This window comes from Salmo trutta, chromosome 19, assembly GCF_901001165.1.
Source record: "Salmo trutta chromosome 19, fSalTru1.1, whole genome shotgun sequence".
NCBI classification, from domain to species: domain Eukaryota; kingdom Metazoa; phylum Chordata; class Actinopteri; order Salmoniformes; family Salmonidae; genus Salmo; species Salmo trutta.
Window position 1 is genome coordinate 49966616 of NC_042975.1, and position 26385 is coordinate 49993000.

At 41.8% G+C, this 26385-nt stretch overlaps 1 protein-coding gene and 1 long non-coding RNA gene across 4 annotated transcripts; one reads left to right on the plus strand and one right to left on the minus strand.

Annotated features, from left to right (window-relative positions):
* Positions 1 to 2079: 2079 nt before the first annotated feature.
* Positions 2080 to 16622, plus strand: LOC115154911 (bicaudal D-related protein homolog). Of its 3 annotated transcripts, none has more exons than XM_029701624.1 (6): positions 2080 to 2762; positions 5738 to 5857; positions 8946 to 9101; positions 13032 to 13123; positions 13314 to 13434; positions 15052 to 16622. In XM_029701624.1, exons 1-6 carry the CDS (start codon positions 2199 to 2201, stop codon positions 15388 to 15390), a joined length of 1392 nt encoding a protein of 463 aa, XP_029557484.1. In that variant the 5' UTR covers positions 2080 to 2198; the 3' UTR covers positions 15391 to 16622. The 3 variants fall into 3 exon arrangements, with proteins under 3 accessions (XP_029557484.1, XP_029557485.1, XP_029557486.1); XM_029701625.1 differs by having other exon boundaries at positions 8949 to 9101; XM_029701626.1 differs by lacking the exon at positions 8946 to 9101.
* Positions 16623 to 19209: 2587 nt separating this feature from the next.
* Positions 19210 to 22477, minus strand: LOC115154912 (uncharacterized). Its single transcript, XR_003867966.1, has 2 exons — positions 22235 to 22477; positions 19210 to 19824 (listed from the first exon to the last, which is right to left on the minus strand). It is a non-coding gene; the product is annotated as an uncharacterized LOC115154912 (long non-coding RNA).
* Between the last annotated feature and the right edge of the window lie 3908 nt (positions 22478 to 26385).

The window sequence follows — 26385 nt, forward strand, 5'->3', positions numbered from 1 at the left end:
TTGGCAAACTGAGAGTCATTGGATATGTCTCCTCACCCTGACACAAGCAGAGAGAAACTATCGCCTTCACTTGGGGAAACTGGAATTCTTGTCCCTCAAATGGGCAGTGACTGAGCGGTTCCGAGATGGCCTATTTTATGCTCCCTCTGTGACAGTGTGCAGTGATAATAACCCCTTGACCTATGTACTAACTACAGCAAGACTGAATGCCACCGGTAATCGCTGGGTGGCGGAGCTGTCTGACTTCAATCTCACACTGAAGTATCGTCCTGGAAAGGTAAACAATGACGCAGACTTTCTGTCACGTTCTCCTTTGCATGCTGAACATTACACGGAAGAATGCACAGAGAAACAATCACCTGATACGGTGAAAGCAACACTCAATAATGTTCAGGCACAACAGATTGTGTAACTGGGATATCTGCAGTCATGCTAAGGCCATCTCATGCATGCTCAGTCAAAGGTAAAGTTAAAAGATGCAGCTGTATCCAGAATCTTGGAACTAAAAAGGCTAAGCCAAAACCAACAGAATGTCATCAAGAGTCATGTGAAGTCTCACCAGAGGGATTATTACAAGGGAAAACAGCAAAATGGACACAAATTGTGGTCCCAAGACCATACAGAACACTAATTTACAAGTACTTACACACTGAAATGGCCCATCTAGGAGCAGAAAGAGTACGGAACTAGAATGCTTTTATTGGCCGCGCATGCAACATGACATTGAATACTTTATCACCAAAGTGTGTAAGTGTATCAAACAAAATAAACCCAGTGTAATACCTAGGGCCCCAATTGACTATGTGCAACATTCTCACTGCACCTAACATTACTAAACCTTAGACATACGAGTTACCACACCCAGTCTCAGGGAGGGTTAACTGTGGAAATTCCCCTGGTATCTACTGAGTTAGGTAAATCAGCTTTAAGTTGGCTTGCACCTTATTTGTGGAACAATCTTCAAAAAAAATCTTGCATTTCATGTTCTGGTGCCTCTAGGGCAATTCAGAAAGCTGACTGAGGACCTTATTACTGATGAATGTGTTTGTTTTTTATGACCGTGTTTTTCTTTCTGCTTGCATTTTGTATTTATATTTTTGATGCGTGTATTTTCTGTAATTTATGTAATACAGGGCTCATTGGTAAAAGAGACCTTGGTCTCTGTATGACTCCCTGATAAAATAAAGGTTAAATAAAATAAATCAATCAATCTTGTTTACTCTCTGTGGAGTGAATGGCTGCTGAGGGGTTTTCTGGTTTCATTGTGAGACAGAGGGGGTTACTGGGACGGAACAAATGAGAATAATGTCACAGAGCATTGCTGTATACACACTGGGCATTCTTCTACAGGGGCTAAACAGATCCCACATTCTTTGCCTCCTTCCACTGTGTCAAAATGACTATTTATCAGGAGTATCAGTGAGAAAGTGGTGCTTCTGCATTCCTAGTTGGACACACATTAGGGAAGTGATGTAGTCATGCCGGGTTTGCACTTCTCCTTATTCTTCTCCTTTCAACACATTTTACCATGTCCAAAGAAAGTCAGTCTGTACTGAAACAGATTTTTATCTGAGACTGATTTGATCTCTAATCCACTCCCTAATGTTTTTCACTCTCTTTTTCTCTGTCCCCCTCTTTTGTTATTTCTGTCCCTCCCCCTCTCTTGAATCTTCTCTCTCACACACACACACTTTCTTCTCCTCCCTCTGTAATGGGTATTTGTGTAGCACAAGGTTGCTTTAAGATAATAGGGCAGTATAAACAGGTAGATGTTGTACTTGATGTCTGTAATCGGTGTCTGATTGTGTTATGAAATCAAAGGGCCACTTCCCTCAAGCCCTGACATGTTGACATATGCGTATCCAGGCTACACCTTCACTGTGGCAATAGAAACAGAAGTTGAAGGAAGGTAAGGTGAGGGTGCAGCCTTTTCTGACATCACCCAATTACATCATCACACATAAGATGTTTTTGTTCTATTCATGTCCCTCAATGTTCAGGAAAAACAAGTTGTTAGACATTCTGTGTCCCCCCCCCCTCTTTTTCTCTCTTCCTCTTTTTTCTCACTCTGTCATATGCTCTTCTCACTGGCAGTCCGTTTTTGATGTCCGAGTGAGATTGTGAGTTCCTCTTCCATTCTTTCTCTATAACTCTCCTCTCTTGTTGGTTTGCTGTGGTGGTGACCCCTGTGTTAGACCATGGGAGACCCTATAGCTTTCTCCGTCCTAAACGAGAGACTGAGACCAAGGTTCACTGCCATGGAACGCCTCTGCGACTCCCTGGACACACTGGAAGATGGACCACAGCGGCCTGGCACGGTCAGTGGTGGTTCAACCACACAGTCTACAATACTGAGGGATGTATCACAAACACAGGAAGATTCAAGCTCGACCACGACCAAACCAGAGCAGGAGGATGTGGTAACAGAAGGGTTGACTTCCTTGACTGAAGAGGGGGACATCGGTCCTGAACCGTTGACCATGTCGATGATCAATGATTGTTCAAAGCTGTTTCTGACAATAGAAGATGCTGGTCCTGATGGGTCTGGTGAGCTGACCGTGGTCAGGGACAGTTTGACCATAGCGAATGACGGTCCAGATGGTTTGACCGTGGTCATTGAGGGAGACGGAGACGGTTCTGATGCGGTCAGTGAAGATAGGAGCACTTCCAGACGGAGCTACATAGATGGAATGTTACCGGACCTCATCAGGAGTGGACGACCGCTCAACAGACGCAGAACACTAGGACCAGTCTCAGACACGGTGAGAGAGAGAGAGAGAGAGAGAGAGAGAGAGAGAGAGAGAGAGAGAGAGAGAGAGAGAGAGAGAGAGAGAGAGAGAGAGAGAGAGAGAGAGAAAGAGAGAGTGAGCAAGATAACAAAAAGGAGAGATTATGTTTGTGTGTGCTGTGAGGCCAGAAATGTGCATTCAGTTTCATTTGATGCAGTACATGTTATGGTATTAAAATATCTTGCACCAGAACATATCTTGCGCTAGAATATAATTCACCTCGTTCAGTACTAGTGTGCAATACTGTGTGATACGGTGCTATATAATGCTATCAGCTCATGGAGACAGGTTTGATTTGTGGCTGTGTATGGTTGCTAAAGGAGATTTGTGGGAATATTGTTGTCTCTCTTTGAGCCTTTATCAAATCCAAATCAAATCAAAATATATTGGTCACATGTGCCGAATACAACAGGTGTAGTGAAATGCCTTCTTACAAGCCCTTAACCAGCAATGCAGTTTTAAGAAAAATACCCCCCAAAAATAAGAGCAGCAGTAAAATAACAATAGCGAGGCTATATACAGCGTGTACCGGTACATAGTCAATGTGCAGGGGCACCGGTTAGTTGAGGTAATTGTAGTAATATGTACATGTAGGTAGAGTTATTAAAGTGACTATGCATAGATAATAACAGAGAGTAGCAGCAGCGTAAAAGAGGGAGGGGGGGGCAATGCAAACAGTCTGGGTAGCCATTTGATTAGATGTTCAGGAGTCTTATGGCTTGGGGGTAGAAGCTGTTTAGAAGCCTCTTGGACCTAGACTTGGCGCTCCGGTTCCGCTTGCTGTGTGGTAGCAGAGGGAACGGTCTATGACTAGGGTGGCTGGAGTCTTTGACAATATTCAGGGCCCTCCTCCGACACTACCTGGTATAGAGGTCCTGAATGGCAGGTAGCTTGGCCCCAGTAATGTACTGGGCCGTACGCACAACCCTCTGCCGTGCCTTGCAGTCGGAGGCCGAGCAGTTACCATACCAGGCAGTAATGCAACCCGTCAGGAGTGAGGGGCCTGGTGTGTGTGCATGCATATATACAGTACCAATCAAAAGTTTGGACTTTTCAAGGTTTTTTTTTAAACTATTTTTTACATTGTAGAATAATAGTGAAGACATCAAAACTATGGAAAAAGACATGGAATCATGGAATAACCAAAAAAGTGTTAAACAAATCACACTCTTGGCATTCTCTCAACCAGCTTCATGAGGAATGCTTTTGCAACAGTCTTGAAGGAGTTCCCAGATATACTGAGCACCTGTTGGCTGCTTTTCCTTCACTCTGCGGTTCAAATCATCGCAAACCATCTTAATTTGGTTGAGGTCGGGTGATGGTGGAGGCCAGGTCATCTGATGCAGCACTCCATCTCTCTCCTTCTTGGTCAAATAGCCCTTACACAGCCTGGAGGTGTGATGGGTCATTGTCCTGCTGAAAAACAAATGATAGTCCCACTAAGCACAAACCAGATGGGATGGTGTATCCATGCAGAATCCTTTGGTAACCATGCTGGTTAACTGTGCCTTGAATTCTAAATAAACCACAGACAGTGTCACCAGCAAAGCATCCCCGACACCATCACACCTCCTCCTCCATGCTTCACGGTGGGAACCACACATGCTGAGATCATCCGTTCAACTACTCTGAGTCTCACAAAGACATGACGGTTGGAACCAAAATCTCAAATTTGGACGCATCAGACCAAAGGACAGATTTCCACCAGTCTAATGTCCATTGCTTGTGTTTCTTGGCCCATTCAAGTTTATTCTTCTTATTGGTGTCCTTCAGTAGTGGTTTCTTTGCAGCAATCCGGCCATGTTGGCCTGACTCACGCAGCCTCCTCAGAACAGTTGATGTTGAGATGTGTCTGTTACTTAAACTCTGTGAAGCATTTATTTGGGCTACAATTTCTGAGGCTGGAAACTCCAATGAACTGCAGCAGAGGTAACTCTGGGTCTTCCTTTCCTGTGGCGGTTGTTATGAGAGCCAGTTTCATCATAGCGCTTGATGGTTCTTGTGACTGCACTTGAAGAAACATTTTACGCATTGACTGACCTTCATGTCTTGAAGTAATGATATACTGTCATTTCTCTTTGCTTATTTGAGCTGTTCTTGCCGTAATATGGCCTTAATCTTATACCAAATAAGGCTATCTTCTGTATACCACCCCTACCTTGTCACAACACAACTGATTGGCTCAAACACATTAAGAAGGAAAGAAATTCCACAAATGGACTTTTTACAAGGCACACCTGTTAATTGAAATGCATTCCAAGTGGCAACCTCATAAAGCTGGTTGATAGAATGCCGAGAGTGTGCAAAGCTGTCATCAAGGCAAAGGGTGGCTACTTTGAAGAATCTCAAATATAAATATATTTTGATTTGTTTAACACTTTTTTGGTTACTACATGATTCCATATGTGTTATTTCATAGTTTTGCTGTCTTTACTATTATTATACAATGTAGAAAATAGTAAAAATGAAGAAAAACCCTGGAAGGAGTGTGTCCAACCTTTGACTGGTACTGTATGTGTCTATGCCAATGTGTGTGTGTGTGTGTGTGTGTGTGTGTGTGTGTGTGTGTGTGTGTGTGTGTGTGTGTGTGTGTGTGTGTGTGTGTGTGTGTGTGTGTGTGTGTGTGTGTGTGTGTGTGTGTGTGTGTGTGTGTGATGAGCTGTTATACAACATAATTTCTCAATCTCTGATATTTCACTCAGGAATCTGGATTAGCACGGTTTCTTTTTACCACTGCGTCCGAGATTTTTTAAGAGAAAGTTGTGTACATGTGTGTCTGTGTGCATATGTGCATTGTTGAAGGTAGTGCCTCGGGAGGTGGTTTGTGTATATGTCTGTGTGTTTGCATGTAACACTGTGTCTGTGTATGTCTAGTTGAAGTGAAAAGGGAAATTCTTGTAGGAAGTTGATTAACGTGCTACTTTACAAATGTGTTTCTGTGTGTTTAGTTGAAGGAGGTACGTCGGGAGGTGGAGCTATCTCGGAGGCGCAGTCTGAAGCTGAAGGCTCAGGTGGACAAACTACAGGAGAACAGAGAGGGACCGGGATGGAGTCAACACAGAGCGAAGGTAACGAGCACACACACATGCACACACATTTCAAATACAGTCAAGCATTCAGAGCATTCAAGCAGAACCAGATATTTCAAAGGTAATATTAAAGGCATAAGGCCTGGTCATACAATCATTGAAACAAAAACAGTGTTATATATAGAGGTTGAATAACAACAAGACGCACACAACAATAGGGCTTGAATGGATGATGCTGATAACTGTATGGGAAAGGAGTATGTCTTACTGCACACAAGGAATGAATCATTTTGGTTTATGTGGAGCACATCACCTTTAGAAGTCTGTGTGTATGTTGAACTTTCTTCCCCTCTTTCAATCAAATTTCAATCAAATGTATTTATAAAGCCCCTCTTACATCAGCTGATGTCACAAAGTGCTGTACAGAAACCCAGCCTAAAACCCCAAACAGCAAGCAATGCAGGTGTAGAAGCACGGTGGCTAGGAAAAACTCCCTAGAAAGGCCAGAACCTGGGAAGAAACCTAGAGAGGAACCAGGCTATGAGGGGTGGCCAGTCCTCTTCTGGCTGTGCTGGTAGAGATTATAACAGAACATGGCCAAGATGTTAAAATGTTCATAGATGACCAGCAGGGTCAAATAATAATAATCACAGTGGTTGTAGAGGGTGCAACAGGTCAGCACCTCAGGAGTAAATGTCAGCTTTTCATAGCTGATCATTCAGAGTATCTCTATCACTCCTGCTGTCTCTAGAGAGTTGAAAACAGCAGATGTGGGACAGATAGCACGTCCGGTGAACAGGTCAGGATTCCATAGCCGCAGGCAGAACAGTTGAAACTGGAGCAGCAGCACGACCAGGTGGACTTGGGACAGCAAGGAGTCATCAGGCCAGGTAGTCCTGAGGCATGGTCCTAGGGCTCAGGTCCTCTGAGAGAGAGAGAAAGAAAGAAAGAAAGAAAGAAAGAAAGAAAAAGATAGAGAGAATTAGAGAGAGCATACTTAAATTCACACAGGACTCCGGATAAGACAGGAGAAATACTCCAGATATAACAGACTGACCCTAGCCCCCCGACACAAACTATTGCAGCATAAATACTGGAGGCTGAGACAGGAGGGGTCGGTAGACACTGTGGCCCCGTCCGACGATACCGCTGGACAGGGCCAAGCAGGCAGGATATAACCCCACCCACTTTTCCAAAGCACAGCCCCCACACCACTAGAGGGATATCTCCAACCACCAACTTACCATCCTGAGACAAGGCCGAGCATAGCCCACAAAGATCTCCCCCACGGCCCAACCCAAGGGGAGGCGCCAACCCGGACAGGAAGTTCACGTCAGTGACTCAACCCACTCAAGTGACGCACCCCTCCTAGGGCTTTTTTTACTTTTTTAAATTTTTTATTTAACCTTTATTTAACCAAGTAGGCCAGTTGAGAACAAGTTCTCATTTACAACTGCGACCTGGCCAAGATAAAGCAAAGCAGTGCGACAATAAACAACAACACAGAGTTACACGTGGGATAAACAAAAATACAGTCAATAACACAATAGAAAAATCTATATACAATGTGTGCAAATGGACCTCCCTTATCTTACCTCATTTGCACACACTGTATATAGACTTTTTCTTCTGTATTATTGACTGTATGTTTATTTATTCCATGTGTAACTCTATGTTATTGTATGTGTCGAACTGCTTTGCTTTATTCTTGGCCAGGTCGCAGTTGTAAATGAGAACTTGTTCTCAACTAGCCTAGCTGGTTAAACAAAGGTGAAATAAAAAAAAAAATATATAAAAAAAACATCACCAAGAGGTAAAATATAGAGTGAAAACAACAGTGGTCATAAAATAATTTATAGCACAGCTTTTGATGATGCTTGGTTGGGGTCTGAGCAGATTATTTGTTGCGATTGAAAAGTAATAAAATGGTGGTCCGATAGTCCAGGATTATGAGGAAAAACATTAAGATCCACCACATTTATTCCACGGGACAAAACTAGGTCCAGAGTATGACTGTGGCAGTGAGTAGGTCCAGAGACATGTTGGACAAAACCCACTGAGTCGATGATGGCTCTGAAAGCCTTTTGGAGTGGGTCTGTGGACTTTTCCATGTGAATATTAAAGTCACCAAAAATGTGAATATTATCTGCCATGACTACAAGGTCCGATAGGAATTCAGGGAACTCAGTGAGGAACGCTGTATATGGCCCAGTAGCTATAAAAAGTGATTGAGAAGGCTGCATAGATTTCATGACTAGAAGCTCAAAAGACGAATACGTCGGGGGGGGGGGGGGGGCTGGGGTTGTAAATTGAAATTTGCTATCGTAAATGTTAGCAACACCTCCGCCTTTGTGGGATGCGCGGGGGATATGGTCACTAGTGTAACCAGGAGGAGAGGCCTCATTTAACACAGTTAATTCATCAGGCTTAAGCCATGTTTCAGTCAGGCCAAACACATCAAGATTATGATCAGTGATTAGTTAATTGACTATAACTGCCTTGGAAGTGAGGGATCTAACATTAAGTAGCCCTATTTTGAGATGTAAGATTTCACAATCTCTTTCAATAATGGCAGGAATGGAGGAGGTCTTTATTCCAGTGAGATTGCTAAAGCGAACACCGCCATGTTTAGTTTTGCCCAACCTAGATCGAGGCAGAGACACGCTCTCAATGGGGATAGCTGAGCTGACTACACTGACTGTGCTAGTGGCAGACTCCACTAAGCTGGCAGGCTGGCAAACAGCCTGCTGCCTGACCTGCACCCTACTTCATTGTGGAGCTAGGGGAGTTAGAGCGCTTTCTATGTTCGTAGATAAGATGAGAGCACCCCTCCAGCTAGGATGGAGTCCGTCACTCCTCAACAGGCCAGGCTTGGTCCTGTTCGTGGGTGAGTCCCAGAAAGAGGGCCAATTATCTACAAATTCTGTCTTTTGGGAGGGGCAGAAAAAAGTTTTCAACCAGCAATTGAGTTGTGAGACTCTGCTGTAGAGCTCATCACTCCCCCTAACTGGGAGGGGGCCAGAGACAATTACTCAATGCCGACACATCTTTCTAGCTGACCCCTCTCTCTCTCCTCCCTCTCTCTACCCCCCACCCCTTCCTCCCTCGCTACCCCTATCTCTCTCAGCAGGTTACAGAGGAGGTTCACTCCATTCTGAGGTTGTTGCTTCCTTTGACAGAGTCCAGCCCAGTAGGACCCTCTGGTCAGGAGAACAGTCTGGATACAGCACTGGTTCTGCTGAAGAATGTAGCACGCAAACTAGCATTGAACCACACAGCACAGGTGAGCCAAAACTAGCACTGAGCCACACAGCACAGGGTGAGTCTAAACTAGCTCACAAGTCTCAGCCACACAGTACAGGTGAGCTCACACTATATTTTGAGGAGTTGCTACCTGATTGTCAAAACAATAACATTTATTTAAGTTTTTGGGTTCCAAAATATTTCCTCCAATTTGTTCTTAGTGAATGTGACCCAGGCTTATGACACAGTCTTGCACTCATACAGTCATACCTCTCAGGGGAGTTTAAATCGCATCAGAATATATCAGCAAACAATTTAGGCAGAAGAACCATCGATACCAAGAAACCAGTGGTGTCTCCTCAGAGGAAGGGGAGGACCGTCCTCCTCAGTGAATTTCATAAAAATGGTAAAACATTTAAAAAGTTATCCTTTTTAGATAAAGCTATATTAAATATGTTCACGTCACCAAATAATTGATAAAAACACACTGTTTTGCAATGAAGGTCTACAGTAGCCTCAACAGCACTCTGTATGGTAGCACCATGGTGTAGCCAGAGGACAACTAGCTTCCGTCCTCCTCTGGGTACATTGACTTCAATACAAAACCAATGAAGGCTTGTGGTTCTCACCCTCTTCTATAGACTCACACAGTTATTATTACATCTTCCAGAGTATATCCTCCAACCTATCAAATAACATTTTATTTGGAATACAACAGGTGTAGACCTTACATTGAAATGCTTACTTACAAGCGCTTAACCAACAATGCACTTTTAAGAAAATACCTAAAAAATAAAAAGTATGAGAGCTCTTGCAGCATGAACTGACATGTTGTCCACCCAATCGAAGGATCAGAGAATAAATATACTGTAGTACTGAAAGCATAAGCTACAGCTAGCTAGGACAGCATTGCATAAAATGTGGTGAGTAGTTGACTCAAAGAGAGAGAAAGACAACAGTTTTGAACAAATTAATTTCTTAAAAAATAAAGGAGAAGTAATAGAGAGAGTCATTTTGTTTCAGTTTTACAAATGCAGCTTGCTAGTTAAACATACTCAATGACGGATGCTACGTTAACTAGCTGGCTATGACTAGCCAACACATCACTGGAACTCTTCCAAGTCAAAGTAAACTTCTGGTTTTATTAATTTATGGCCACCGGGGCTTGTTATGCCAAATAATGTTACCCAGCCAAATAGTATCCCCCTCTGATTTACAATGGGATTCGATAAACTATTATTGTCTGTTGCTATATCAACAGTGTGATGACCTAATGATTAGACGTTTGGAGATCATTACAGCCTAAAAGACGTTCTTTTCATCATCGCTATGCTAACAAGGCTGATTTCCGCGATTTCGCTGTTTAAACAAGTTATATTTAGCCAAAAAATGACAAATTTATTTTGGGTACCTTCCTAACATAATAACACAAAGTCCATGTCTTAAACATTGCTAAGTTTCGGAAATGGCAAAGATAACGTAATCTGCTTGACACATTAAAGTGTTTTTTTGGGACAGTTGTGTCATTCATTTATTTTCACAGATTTGTTGTGCACTCATGGCAATCATAGACTAAAATACTGAATTCTGGTGTGTGGAATGTAGAGGAGGTGGTTGCTGTGTGGGTGGGAGGTTCTGCCTGTCACTTGTTCTCAACAGGCAGCCAGTCTCAGAAGGGGGACTTGAAGAGGGAGACTGCAAAGTCCAGGCAATGCTGCTCTCTTTGTTCTGAGTGTTTGCAGTGCTAGTGTTTTTAGTTAGTCTGTGTATCTCACATATTATGTGCCCAGTATGATAGAGCAAGAAAACCTTCTTAGCAGATAATGACAACAACAGTAGCTGTAGTGAAAAAACTTTGACGGGCTTCAACTCCGGCGCCACAGTCTTTGCTCTCTCAAACTTCTGGCAGGCTAGACAGGGTACTGACCTTTAAGCAAAAAGTGACAAATTGAAACATTGTGTGCTCTCTGATGTGACGTTCATTGAAATCATAATAATTTCTGATATAATAGAATGTGATTGATAAACAAAAGGTTATTTCACTTTCCCAGCTGTCCACCTCCTTGACAATTCCCCGTCAGAAGAAGCGTAGGTTGATTTTGGCAATCATGTGCTTCACTCTGAAATGGCCACCACGCATCTCGGTCAGCACGGTCAGAGTGGCCTCCTTCTCCTCCTTAGTAAAAATCACCCTCCCGTGTGGCTGGCCATCCTTCCCCCGTAGGTAGATATGATTGCCTAACAAGTTTGAAGAGAAGGGTTGTTGAAATACTCAAGTCTAAGTACATTCTCTTCCCACCTCTCTCTCCCTTTTCATCCTTTATTTCTCATCCCCCACTAGTTAACGTTAGATGGAATATGGTTGTCCATACGAAATCCGTCTAGTTATCTAATAGAAGTTAACTGCTTAATGTTACCCTGAATTGTGAATTTCTCTGCATGTTGCGCCTCTTGTCGAGATCAGTGCTGTCTTCATAGTACTTTGCCTGGTTGGAAAGATAAAAGAAAATCTCCTCGAGGGATGCCATTGAAATGCAACTACATACAAACAAAAATCTGCAATAACAGTTACAGTAGCTTGCTAGCTAGCTAATGTTAGCTAAATAAAACTGTCTGGCTAACTAGCTGGCTACTGTAGCTGGCTAGCTGACTAGGCAGGCTGAGGTATATAAGTACAGTAGCTAGCAACGTCAATCTAAAAACAGCTTAAAATATTTATTCCTATATAACAATATTTACTTATATAAAGTCAAATACATGGAAAACAAAGTGTTTTCTTTCCAGACGTTTCGGTCCTCTGAAGCAGCAGGTTGTCACCGTCAAAAACACCGTCCTTGGAGAACTATTCTGAGCTAATAATTTTGTTCGGACTGAGTGAGCGTTTATGCAGTGAAATAGAACTAGACCTGCCCGGATCCTCCTTCCTTCGCGACCACTACGAGGTAAAATAGAGCCAAGCAACCAGCATAGCAGTGGACACTTGGTTCATTACGTAATCCGGTCAAAATGTTTCAAGTTCTAGTAACAGCCCTAGCAACAGAAGCTTGAACTTATCGTATTCTATTGTGACGCAAAGGGGGACACAATTTGGCCGGGGGACACTATTTGGCATGACAGTGTTACTGCTAAACTGCTTACTGACTATAGACTGTAACGTTACAGCATGATTGTAGTGGATTTATTAACACGTTAGTTATATTAGCTATGCTGACTATGACGTTACTTTAGCTAATATGGTAACAACGATATAGGCTGTGTGTAGCGGTTATGATAGGATTTGGTTTGGAAAGTTTTTTTTGCCTGGTCACATAGAGCTGATATGTTGTCCATTGAAGTCCACAAATGAAGGGAAAAGGTGAGAGGAGTAGAGCTCATAGATGTGAGAATGAATACAATGGGGCTCCTATGAAAGTGAGCTGTGTTTACGTGTGATCAGGGGTGTATTCATTTCGCCGATTCTGTTGAAAAACGTTTCTTAAACAAAAGCAAACAGAATGAAACAGGGATAAACATAGCTGCATCTGCACTCGTTTGCAACTGTTGGAATAATGATTATACCCTAGATAGATGCAGGCAAGAGTGTGCAAGGTGGTCCTGAATGTGTCACTGTCTGTCCATGTGTCACTTCAAATGTTTCTCTCGACCTGTGTGTATCTACATTGTAAACTTTTATTCATAGGCTAGGTTGCAGCAACCTCATGATGGGTATAGGGAAAATTTGAGTATCATGTAGTAGCCTAAACCTATCAATGTTATATTGAACTGGGTGAATGGAATATGAGTGACAGTCATCATATTTGCTGTAATAGAAATAAGGCCATGCTCAAGAAATGAATGAATTGTCCTCCATCGTCTTAAAAGGCACCGACCTCCACTGCAAGAAACACAATTTTATCTCAATGACTGTATGAATGTCAATTAAACAAACTTCCTTTCTTTCCCTACCACTCTTTCCTTTTGGTTTACCAAGGATTCCAAGTCTGGGGGTCGTAGAGAAAATGATGTGGATGACAGTGCTGTTCTACAACAGGCACTACAGGACAGAGACGATGCCATGGAGAAGTGAGTATACACATACACGCGAATGTGCATGCATGCAGACACACATGGCTCACACACTTAACACACACGCACGCACACACCACACACCACACACCAATGTCAATACTGCTCGTCTAAAAGAGGGATCTGCATCTTTCCAGTAGAAGAATGAGACGTTGATGTTTTTTTTCTTCCACTTGCTGTTGTACAGAAAGAAGGCCATGGAGGCGGAGCTTCTCCGCAGTAAGACAGAGATGATGTTACTTAACAACCAGCTGCTGGAGGCCGTGCAGAAAAGACTGGAGCTCGCTTTGGAAGTAGAGGACTGGAAGGTACTGAGAGAGAGAGAGTGGGAGGGAGGGAAAGGAAGAGGGAGGTACTGAGAGAGAGAGAGTGATGAGGGAATGGGAAGGGAAGGTACTGAGAGATGGAGGGAAGGGAGAAGGAGGGGGAGAAGAAGGTACTGAGAGAGATGGAGGGAGAGAGGGAGGGAGATGGACGAGGGAAGAGGGAAAGAATGAGTGAGGAGGGGAGAGAGGGAGGCGAAGGACGAGAGTAGGAAGGGAAGGGAGAGAGCAGAAGAGCCAGAGAGGGGATGGAGTTCTGGGTATTGTACTGTAGATAGAGTGGATATACTGTAGAGTGAAGAGGAAAGATGAGAGAGATAGTTGAAAGAAAAAGGTGAAAGAGCGCTTGAGTTATGTGAGTAGAGAGAGCGTATAGAGAGAGAGAGTAGAGAGAGAGTCACAGTCTATGGGAAGGAAAAAAGGGATATGTCTGAGACATACAGTACATACAGTACGAACATGTTACTGTGGAAAACAAGCTCTGACTAATCATGGGACAATAGCAAATTACCCATGGTTTAACACCAGTGTTGGGGAGTGGTGAACTACATTTAGTTCAAAAAGTAATTTCATACCATTTTGTAATTCTAATATTAGTGTTTTCAGTAGTTAATAACTTTTTTGCCATGTAGTGGTGTAGCTAAATACTGGAACTAGACACTACTTTGTTCTGCAAAAAGAAAAGAAAATATGGGTGAACTAGGCAAGAATGTCCTTTCTCTTTTGACATCTCACTTGAAACACTTTTTGTGTGCATATTTCTCACTTTTTGAGTTCAGTAGGCTAAATTTCACATTCTGTTAACATCTGACTTCTTTCAGTGTGAAGTAATTAATGGGTAGCTTGGTAAATACTGTATATTTTCAGAGTAGCTTCCCCAAAACCCAACACACACACACAATGAGGGGAGCGGCTGCGTCAACAACCCTCCGACTCTCCTCCATCCCTTCTTCAGTCGGGAGTTGAACATATGTGTCAGGGCAGCAGCAGCACAGGTTGTTTAGACTCTCGCTAACCACCAAATGTACTAAATTATTCACACAAGCCACTCGCCAACCAGCCATATATCATGAGTTAGATGATTATGAATATTATATTATGAAGTTATTATTTAAGAATTCAAGAGCATTGAAGATAAAGCACCTGTCCCTGTGCACGGCCCTGCATGGGTATGAAATACACGTACATTATTTACACGGTATAGTGCATCCAGCTGGTACATATCACCAGCTGGTGTCCTAGCATGATACTGTAGTAATAGAGCCTGGGGCCTCAGGAGCCATCTGGTGAGAGACCAGCTCACTCTAGTGGTGCAATAGAACATGATATTATATTACCCTCTCGGGGACAGTAGACCACTGATCTAGCAACAGCGGTCTTATTCTTTCTAATGATCATAACCACTTATGAATTAGGGAACAGAGCTGATTCTAGGTCAGAATGAACTAAAAAGACAAGTAGTCAGAATATATACCAAGTTGTACCAAGTTTGGTGTTTATGGGGTAGAAGCTGCAGCGTTGGGCAAAAAAAGATAAACAATATAAATACAATTGCAATACTGGAATACCATGATGAGATGAATAAAAACATCCCTTTATCAGGACGATGTCCAGATGATCCTCCAGCAACAGCTCCAGAGGCAGCAACAACAGGCAGCAGAACAAGCCCAGAGGAAGCCGTCCCGTCTGGGGCTGCTGAGGAGGACCAACAGACCCCCCCTCCAGAGGCCAGCTTCTACCCCCTTGACCTACACCACTGGACAGGTTCCCGTTAGTACTCCCTCTCCCACCCCCCAATGTACCCCTGTCACCTGGAGGGACAGGCTGAAAAGGGGGAAGGTGGGTCGTCATAGTGGCCAGGATGCAGAGCAGGCATTGCAGGCATCACGGCCGTCGAGCGGCAGCAGACTGGAGGAGGGTTTTCATACCATAGACTTATAATAACACATCATACGCAAAACCATATGCATTTAAGGGAGGGATACAACTCATATCTATGTACTGTATTGACTGGTAGCTACTTTATCAATCTTTCCAACTGTGGATTCTTACTGGGAGAGATACATTGAGCTGATAGTTAGATACACAGTCACAAGCAGATTAATTCTCCAATCTGCTAGTACTGTGCACCGCTCTGATCTGTTTGGCTTTAGGAAAAGATTTTTCAGAGTATTCTGTCTATTGGTGCCTGGATACTACATTTGGGTTGGAGATTTTCCCTCCAACTGTAAGCATACATTTTCTACTGTAATGACAAGCAGTCATGTTGACTGTAACATGTGTCTCTGATTAAAGGGGCAATCCTTATTTGCCAGGGCAACATACATTATTAAACTTAGAAATGAGTGATATCTACCCATTGATTCTTGAAGAATCTAACATATAAATGCATATAAATGCCTAATGAGCTTAGTTCAACTGTCATACTCCATCAGAACCCAAAATGTAAGCTTGTTTTACGCCAATGTTTGTAGACAACATAAATGTAAACAAACAGGGCCAATTGCAACCACTGATGGCCACTAGATTATCGCCAGCCGATCTCTCGTTAAACCATCAACACATGCTAAAAATGTACGTTGCTGTAGGAAATAAGGATTGCCCCTTTAATCAGACTAAGAGATTGGAGAATGAATCTGCTTGTGACTGTGTATCTAACCAGAGGGCGAAATTGAGAGGTGGCACCACAGGTTCAAAAGTGGTGTGGCACTGGTCAGGTGAAACTCTGGGTCCTATTTGTAGGCTATGATAAAATATTATTGTTATAGATAGCTTCCCTTTTCATCTGTTCTATGAATAGGGCTGGGGTTTTTCTTGTCAGGACATGTGAATTGGAAACACTCCTGGCCTAAGGTGAATCAAACCCTTTCAAACTCCTACAAACCTTGTTATTGTTCATTCTGAAGCCTTTATGTACGGCAGAGTTACATTTAGCACTATACACAGTATAATTTGTAACAAGGCAGGGTTACATTTAATATTATACACAGTAGAATTTGTAACAATGTTTTTTTTTATGTGTAAGTCATAAAACCACAACCTTGTGTCATTGTCCTGGTCTCCATCTGGGCCACCAGAAGTTGGATCCCTGCTTCTCACTGTAGGAATTGATTGCCTGTCAAATCCATATTGTCAATCATTAAATCAACTACTTTAAACATTTTTATTGAAAATAATATTCTCCTTTTCATGAAGTAGATGTTATTGACAGTCACTCATTCTATTGCACTCAATTCTAATCAAACCTGCGTTATCAGTTCATATCAGTAGGTGTCACTATGCACGAAAAGACTGACACCATGATGGCTATGGTGGTGCTAGAATCCATCAATTCTCTTTTTCTCCATAAGCCATCCAACTGTTCTGTTGGACAAATGTGTTATATTGTCTCTGTAGACTACTCTGTGGCGTAATTTCTAGGGTTTTTACTTTTAAGTAAATATATAAATATATTTCAATAATCACCAGCAGTGGAAATAGGATAATATGCTAACATTACTGGACTAACAAACTGGCTGGCTGACTAACAGTTTCAGTAACTTCAGTATCCCTTGGCCTTGGGTAGCAACAGCAGATCGTTTCATCTTCTTTATCCTGTGCCAAACACATTTATTCAGTTAGTTTAAATTATTAGCCATTGGCTGCATGATTGCATCAACCAAGCTAGCTAATGATGTTAGCTAGCTAGCTAGATAGGCTACTGAAGCTCATGTTAGTAAGGAGTTGCGGGGACGGCAAATAAAACTAAAATATATATTTTATTTTTTAAGGAACCAACTCCGGCTTTCAACTTACTCTTGAATGTTGCAATAGTAGAATGCATAAGGTGCAATTTCAAAATTGGGTAGTGCATCATCAGTTGTCCTGTTGTCATGTCAGTCCTTGCACACGTAAAGGCTCTGCTTGGTCAATCTGATGTCTGCAGTGGCTGTACAGCATTTAATACAATGTGGCCTCTGCAGAAGTCAGAGCATTTATACTTCTTGCGCTTCGAGGAGCAGAGCAGAGCGGAGAGTAGCGTACGCATCCAATACAATAGGTGGCAGCATAGACGATCAATGTACAATTCAGCAGAACATTTCTGAATATCTGTACAAGAAGAGGATAGGGATGATACAGTACAAACAACACAACATTGCAAAATGGCAACATATGATAAAGAGACACGTATGAAGAAGAGGAATATTTGCTGTGTCTTACAGTGGGGGAAAAAAGTATTTGATAACCCTGCTGATTTTGTACGTTTGCCCACTGACAAAGAAATGATCAGTCTATCATTTTAATGGTAGGTTTATTTGAACAGTGAGAGACAGAATAACAACAACAAAAAATCCAGAAAAACACATGTCAAAAATGTTATAAATTGATTTGCATTTTAATGAGGGAAATAAGTATTTGACCCCCTCTAAATCAGAAAGATTTCTGTCTCCCAGGTGTCTTTTATACAGGTAACGAGCTGAGATTAGGAGCACACTCTTAGCCTATGAATGGCATTTTACAATGTAGGTACAGGTCCCTCGGGTGTAACTGCTAAACTGCTTGCTAACTGTACATTGTACATACAGTACAGTGTACAGTTAGCAAGCAGTTTAGCAGTTACACCGGCAGGCACCAGTGGCAATAAATGAGTAAAACCAAAAGCTTTCCTTTATTTGGAAGAGTTCCAATGTTGGGTAGCCATAGCCAACTAGGTAACATAGCATCCCTTTCTGTTTTGAGCCGGGTGTTGGAGTAGGCTAAACTAACTGCATTAGCTAGTAAGTGAAGGTGAAAGTATACATGGAGATAGCTATCTAGCTATCTCTCTCTCTCGCTTCTCTTAAAGTTTTAAAGAAATGTATTTGTTAAAAACTGTTCAGCTATTCTGCTTCTCTCTCTTTGAGTCAACTACTCACCACATTTTATGCACTGCAGTGATAGCTAGCTTCAGCCTATGCTTTCAGTACTATATTCATTCTTTGATCCGTTGATTGGGTGGACAACATGTCAGTTAGGTTGGAGGATGTTCCCCAGGAAGATTTCATAATTACTGTGTACGTCTATGGAAGTGGTTTAAAACCACGAGCATTTTAGGTTTTGTGTTGAAGTCAATGTACCCAGAGGAGCATGGAAACTAGCTGTCATCCGGCCACACCATGGTGCTACCCTACAGAGTGCTGTTGAGTCTACTGTAAACCTTCATTGCAAAACAGGATGTTTTAATCAATTATTTGGTGACATGTTAATATATTTAGTATAATTTTATGTTTCACTATTTATATTTTTCTCAAATTCACTGAGGAGGATGGTCCTCCCCTTCTTCCTCTGAGGAGCCTCCACTGACAATTACAGTATACCCCACAATGACAAAGCAAAAACAGGTTTTTAGAAATGTTTGCAAATGTATAAAAAATACTAAAATGAATTATCACATTTACATACGTATTCAGACCAAATACTCAGTACTTTGTTGAACCATTTCAGGCAGCGATTACAGCCTTGATTCTTCTTGGGTATGCCTCTACGAGCTAGGCAAACCAGTATTTGGGGAGTTTCTCCCTTCTCTGCAGATCCTCTCAAGCTCTGTCAGGTTGGATGGGGAGCGTCGCTGCACAGCTATTTTCAGGTTTCTCCAGCGATGTTCGATCAGGTTCATGTCCGGGCTCTGGCTGAGCCACTCAAGGACATTCAGAGACTTGGGCCGAAGCCTCTCCTGCGATGTCTTGGCTGTGTGCTTAAGGTTATTGTCCTGTTGGAAGGTGAACCTTCAACCCAATTTAATTTTATATGTACATTCTTGTCTTATTCCAGCATCAGTAATATTTAATGCCTTTATTATGTTCAGCACCACCTCTTCCTGTATTTACCTCTTATAGTATTAAGCACCACAATTGTTTAAACTGATCTCATTAATAAATTGTCATGGCAATGAATAGCAATGGCTTGTATTTGTCTTTTTACTAAATTTACAGGTACCAACCTTGATAAAGACCAGAAAATGTACAACTGCCGTCAATTCTGTGCATGACGCATCACTGAGAGCTCTTTTGGCATCTTGACTGTCAGGTGGGGGATCCTTGGCCCGGGCCAATTGAGTTCCATCCCGACAAGGCGGTGGACGTTGTGAAGGCGTGCGTCGCCCTTCACAACTACCTGTCCTACATCGATGCTGCCAATACCCCAGATGCCAGGTTTATCCCTCCCAACTTCACAGATTCCACCACTGCATCTGGTGAACAACAGCCAGGAGAGTGGAAAAGGCAGGTGATGGGTGATGTCAACCTTCAAGATCGAGGGTGACTTGCAATGCCAGGGCATCATGGGCTGCACTGGGGACCAGGAACGAACTGAAGACATTCTTTATGTCACCTCAGGGAAGTGTGGCTTGGCAGCAGACTGTTGTCAGAAGAGGACAGCTTCAGTAAGTACTAACAAAACATTGATATGTAACCTGTTGAATGACTGTACATTTTGTCAACATACATTTGAAGTGACATGACAAATGACATGACCAAGATTTGAGAACTTTTTGCAAAACAGAACGTTTTATAACTCCAATTTGGTAATTCTACAAGTGCAAATATATGAGGTTGTGCTGAAGACTTGGCCAACTCAACAGAACAAAATGCAAACATAAATTAGTTATATATTATTAAGGGTTGGTACTGCATTTTTACTTAGTTAATAGACATTTAAGTATCACTTGATCAGTTCATGAATCAGTTATCAACAGAGAAGTCTTTCATTCACTAATTAATAGTGAAGTGAAACAAGTTAAATATGCTATGCAAACCCTTTACAACGTACATCAACAATGTAAAGTGTCACAGAACCTTTTTAAAAGAACAAAACATATATTTTCAGTGTGTGTGGTTGTTTGTGAGATAGTGAACGAATAGCTACTCTTCAGTTCCCTGCTGATCCTCAGACGATGGCTGCTCATACATAGCCAGCTCCATTTCGAAGAGGAGATTAGCATTTCCTTCATTGTTTGGGCAAACGGTGAATCCATATTGTTGACAGATGCAGCTAACCTTTCCTCCCTGCGCCTGTCTAACTTCTCAAGTCGCAGCGTAAGTGCATCATCAACTGGGTCAACTCTTCTTGTCTTCGATGCCCTAACCTTAGATGGATATGGCCTCTTTCCTGGATTTGGAGGATAGGTGATGGCAGCTGAGGCTGGAGATGGGGAGGTGCTGCCTGGAAGTAGAGTGAAGCTGGCAGCATCAGGTTGTTAAGAGGTGATGAGTCTGCTGTCCCGATCCTCCACCATATTGACTTATTATAGTTACCATCACCATCTCTTTACCTCGCTTCAATTTATCCATCACTATGAAATCTCTCTAGCTCGTGTGTGGTATGAGTACCGCAGAGAGAGAGAGATACATATTTTTCACAGGGGGAACTTCAGGTGTGGCAATCGGTAGGACAGTAATGCACAATAAATACATAACAGTTCAATACATACAATACATTACAATTACAGATACAGTTTACATGACAAACTACAATGTTCAATTAGTGCTAATTTAAAAGTGTTAGAGGTTGGCACACTCAGTTGAGTGTTGCTCTGCGCCTCTTAAAATGCACCACTCGTAGTGATTCAGGGTAAATCTCTATAGCCAGCCAGCTAATTATGGGCAGCTGGCTAAACTAAAAAACGGATATGTTGGAGTCAGTTCCCTGGTGCTTGACATAGGAGCTCAGACAAGCATGAAGTAAAAAGGAGGCACCGTTTTGCCAACTGCATCTCCACTTCAACCTTTATTTTTATCTTTACAAACTTATACTGCCTCCACTTCTTGTAGCAAGCGTCCCCTTCCAGCCCCATTACCTCCCCGATCTCTTTCCTGGAGTTGAAACGAATTTAAGTGTCTTTGAAATCCCTACACGAGGTATCATAAAGATATTTATATTTGCGAACTTCTTCTGATAGACTTTCGTCAAATTTCTCCATGTTTGATCTGAAGGAAGTGAGTTTGGGTTAATACAGGATGTGCCACACAGCGATGCGGTATGGAGCTCGATTTGACCTCTGCATGCCTCTGGCGGCTCCGCAATTGTGTCACATCCTCCTGACCACATTTTCGGATCAAGCATAACATTTACTTTCAGAGAGCTAGTTATAACTTCTCAGAAATATCCAGATCAACTAGCCCATGTCAGCTAACATTTTTTTGATCGTTTTTTTTTAGCCCATAGATTTTGTTGTAACATTTGAGTGACTCAAATATCACATGAATACACATTACACATGGCAAAATGTATAGAATTGCAAGAAAATTGGCTTTAAAACTGAAACAGTTTCTCTGCACCCAATGACAAAATGTGTAGAATTGCAGTAAATAAGTTTTATACCTGCAAAATGTTCTCTCCACCAACAAGAGGGGTGTGAACAGTTTGTATGATGAAAAGTGCTTGTGCCCATAAAAATAGATGTGGGGCGAGAGATGTTCGCCAATGCTGGAAGTGTCACGCCCTGACCATAGAGAACTTTTATTTCTCTATTTTGGTTAGGTCAGGGTGTGATTTGGGTGGGCATTCTAGATTTTGTATTTCTATGTTCTATTCTATGTTTTCTATTTCTTTGTGTTTGGCCGAGTATGGTTCCTAATCAGAGGCAACTGTCTATCGTTGTCTCTGATTGGGAATCATACTTTGGCAGCCCTTTTTCCCCACCTTCAGTTGTGGGATCTTGTTTTTGTACAGCTCAGTAAAAGCCTGCAGAACGTGATGTTTGGTTTCCTTTGTTTGTTATTTTGTTTAGTGTTCTGAGTTTAAATAAAAAGTAAACATGAGCACTTACCACGCTGCACCTTGGTCTTCTCCTTACGACGATCTTTACAGGAAGAGGGGTCTGAGTGAAACATTTTAGGAACTCCGTTTTTAGAAGATGACTAAACTGCTTTTATTAACTGCTTTTATGAACACATAAATGTGTGTTCGCTCTCCCATGAGGCAGTCAACCAGGCAGGCAGAAGAGGAGCATAAGCTAAGAAAGAAACCAAGTGCAGAGTCAGGGGTGCTGGTGCAACTAAACTTTGTTTTTGAGAGGCGTGGTTGATGAGAATCAGTAGGCTGTAGCTAACGGACCACTGTGACTAACAAGTGAATCCACCTGTCACAGCGAGCGTTGGGGTTACCATGTGAAATCCCAGGGACAGGGTTGTATTCACTAGACAAAACAGAGGAAAACGGGCTGAAATTGGGGGAAGTACTATGTCAACTTGTCCAATAAGAAACGTCTGCTTTCTTTTCTGTTGCAAAACATTTTTCTAAGTCTATGACTTGAGCTGATGAATATTTCTGGTAAAGGCATTATCTGCTGCTGCTTTAAAGGTGGTGTGGTGGAGATTGAAAAGTACTGGGGCAAATGCTGTCTCACCACACTTTTTTGGTGACTCTGTTATCATCGGAACATTTTAATCTTGCTTCTTGTGCAGACTAAGGGTGATTTATCTATTAGACAATAATTCTGTAAAACTGAAATAAAGTATTACATTTTGTCGTTTACCGCGGAAAATCTATGGCAATGAGCCATACCGTACACATTTTATGAATGGAAGAATGGTGTAGGGTTAATAGAGTTTTGTCCTAATAAAACATGATCATTTCTTATGAAGAGGGGAAAAGGAGAATTTTCCTGAACTGTAGGCTACATATTTGACATTTGAAAGTAAATCATGATTGTTTTGTATTTTAATATTGTAACCTATTCTAATAAAGTTATTTAAAGTCGCACAAATTATACTGTAATATATATATTTTTTTTATTGTGTTCGTGGTTAGGCTGGTAGTTAAAAGTAACATTTCCTATGTTGTGTGGATAGCGGAGATGATTTAATTGTAGAACAATGTGATAACACTCAACAGTGAAACTTTATATTTTATTACAGGAATAAAAGGCCAGTAGGTCTACGATGGCATATTGTACTTTATTGAAGAAACATGTCTGAATTGGAAAAATTGTGGTAGGGAGAGTAATTTCTCATATTCGGAAGTAGTTATCTAACCAAAGAAACAGATGCAAATGCTTAGTTGTATCATTATATTTAAATTGTCTATCTACCCCATAATGTCAAAGTGGATTATGTTTTTACATACGTATTAAAAAAATAAAATGGGCCATTTGTTATAGCAAGCCTAAATAAGTTCAGGAGTAAACATTTGCTTAACTAGTCACATAATAAGTTGCATAGACTCACTGGAAAAAGCAGTTGTTCTTAATGTTTTCTATACTCAATATACACTGGAGTTGCTTACCAAGACGACGTTGAATGTTCCTGAGTGGCCTAGTTACAGTTTTGACTTAAATCAGCTTGAAAATCTATGGCAAGACTTGAAAATGACAGTCTAGCAATGATCAACAACCAACTTGACAGAGCTTGAAGAATTATTTAAAGAATAATGTGCAAATATTGTACAAACCAGGTGTGCAAGGCTCTAAGAGACTTACCAAGAAAGACTCACAACTGTAATCGCTGCCAAAGGGGATTCTAACATGTATTGATCCGAGGGGTGTGAATACTTATGGAAATGTGATATTTCTGTATTTCATTTTTTATATTTTTTTTATATAAAAAATAATGTAATAGAATTCAGGCCGTAACACAACAAAATGTGGAACAAGTCAAGGGGTATGATTACTTTCTGAAGGCATTGTATGTATGAAAATAAAAAAGCTGAAACTCTCACAAACATGAACCTGTCAGTTGTTTTGTTCTATGACCACAACAAGCTTCACAGGATTTGTCTGAAGTCAGTGTCGCCGATGTGCCAACTTCTGTCTAGATCCAGCAGAAAAAGGACTAAATGCATTTCAGGTAAAATACCAACCCAAATGTTTATCTCCCAGGACAAATCAGCAATCAACAGTAAGCTAGTTAAATGTCTGTGAATGTTTCATGTGTGTTTCGACCTGTCCCCAAATTAATATAGTTGGTTCACAGTTGGTTTTGGTATTTGAACCTGCGTGTCATGAATGTGTCTGGTGGGGATAGACAAAATCAACATTCGCGCGATGGCTGACGCGCGCGTGGAGCCGGTTTGGTCAGCATGTTAGATTAACTTTTATTTTAGACCAGCCTCCGAGGCCCATATTTACACCGACCAGCCTGTGAGGAACCTTAATTATTGATTAGCCTCCGAGGAGCCTTGCACACAGACCAGCCCGGAGGCTGTGGGTGAAACTGATAGCTTTAAGACCCACCAGCCTCTAAGTACACTTACCAGCCTGGGTGGAGCCTGCATTGTGTTAATGCAATGATATATCTACACTGAATGAAAATATAAATGGAACATATAACAATTTAAAAGATTTTACAGTTACAGTTCATACAAGGAAATCAGTTACTGTAATTTAAATAAATTCATTAGTCCCTAATCTATGGATTTCACATGACTGGGAATACAGATATGCATTCATTTTGTATTTTATTTAACCTTTATTGAACTAGGCAAGTCAGTTAAGAACAAATTCTTATTTACAATGAAGGCCTACCAAAGGAAAAATGCCTCCTGCGAGGACGGGGGCTGGGAAAATGTTTTCATTAAATAAAAATATAGGACAAAACACACATCACGACAAGAGAGACAACACAACACTACATAAAGAGAGACCTAAGACAACAACATAGCATGGCAGCAACACATGACAATACAGCATGGTAGCAACACAACATGACAACACAGCATGGTAGCAACACAACATGACAACAACATGGTAGCAACACAACATGGCAGCAGCACAACATGGTAACAGTACAAAACAGGTTACACACATTATTGGGCACAGACAACAGCACAAAGAGCAAGAAGGTAGAGACAACAATACATCACGCAAAGCAGCCATAACTGTCAGTAAGAGTGACCATGATTTAGATAAAACTGTCCAGAGATTGAGATAAAACTGTCCAGTTTGAGTGTTTGTTGCAGCTTGTTCCAGTCACTAGCTGCAGCGAACTGAAAAGACGAGCGACCCAGAGATGTGTGTGCTTTGGGGACCTTTAACAGAATGTGACTGACATAACGGGTGTTGTATGTGGAGGATGAGGGCTGCAGTAAATATCTCAATGGGGCGTGGGGGGGGGGGGGGTAAGGCCAATGAGGGTTTTATAAATAATTATCAACCAGTGGGTCTTGTGACAGGTATACAGAGATGACCAGTTTACAGAGGATTATAGAGTGCAATGATGTGTCCTATAAGGAGCATTGGTGGCAAATCTGATGGCCGAATGGTAAAGAACATCTAGCTGCTCGAGAGCACCCTTACCTGCTGATCTATAAATTACATATCCGTATTCTAGCATGGGTAGGATGGTCATCTGAATCAAGGTCGGTTTGGCAGTTGGGGTGAAATAGGAGCGATTACAATAAAGGAAATCTAGTCTAGATTTAACTTTAGCCTGCAGCTTTGATATGTGTTGCGAGAAGGACAGTGTACCGTCTAGCCATACTCCCAAGTACTTGTATGAGGTGACTACCTCAAGCTCTAAACCCTCAGAGGTAGTAATCACACCTGTGGGGAGAGGGGCATTCTTCTTACCAAACCACATTACCTTTGTTTTGGAGGTGTTCAGAGCAAGGTTAAAGGCAGAGAAAGCTTGTTGGACACTAAGAAAGCTTTGTTGTAGTGCGTTTAACACAAAATCCGGGGAGGGGGCAGCTGAGTGTAAGACTGTATCATCTGCATATAAATGGATGAGAGAGCTTCCTGCTGCCTGAGCTATGTTGTTGATGTAAATTGAGAAGAGCATGGGGCCAAGGATCAAGCCTTGGGGTACACCCTTGGTGACAGGCAGTGGCTGAAACAGCAGATGTTCTGACTTTATACACTGCACTCTGTGAGAGAGGTAGTTAGCAAACCAGGCCAAAGACGCATCAGAGACACCAATACTCTTTAGCCGGCCTACAAGAATGGAATGGTATACCATATCAAAATCTTTGGCCAAGTCAACA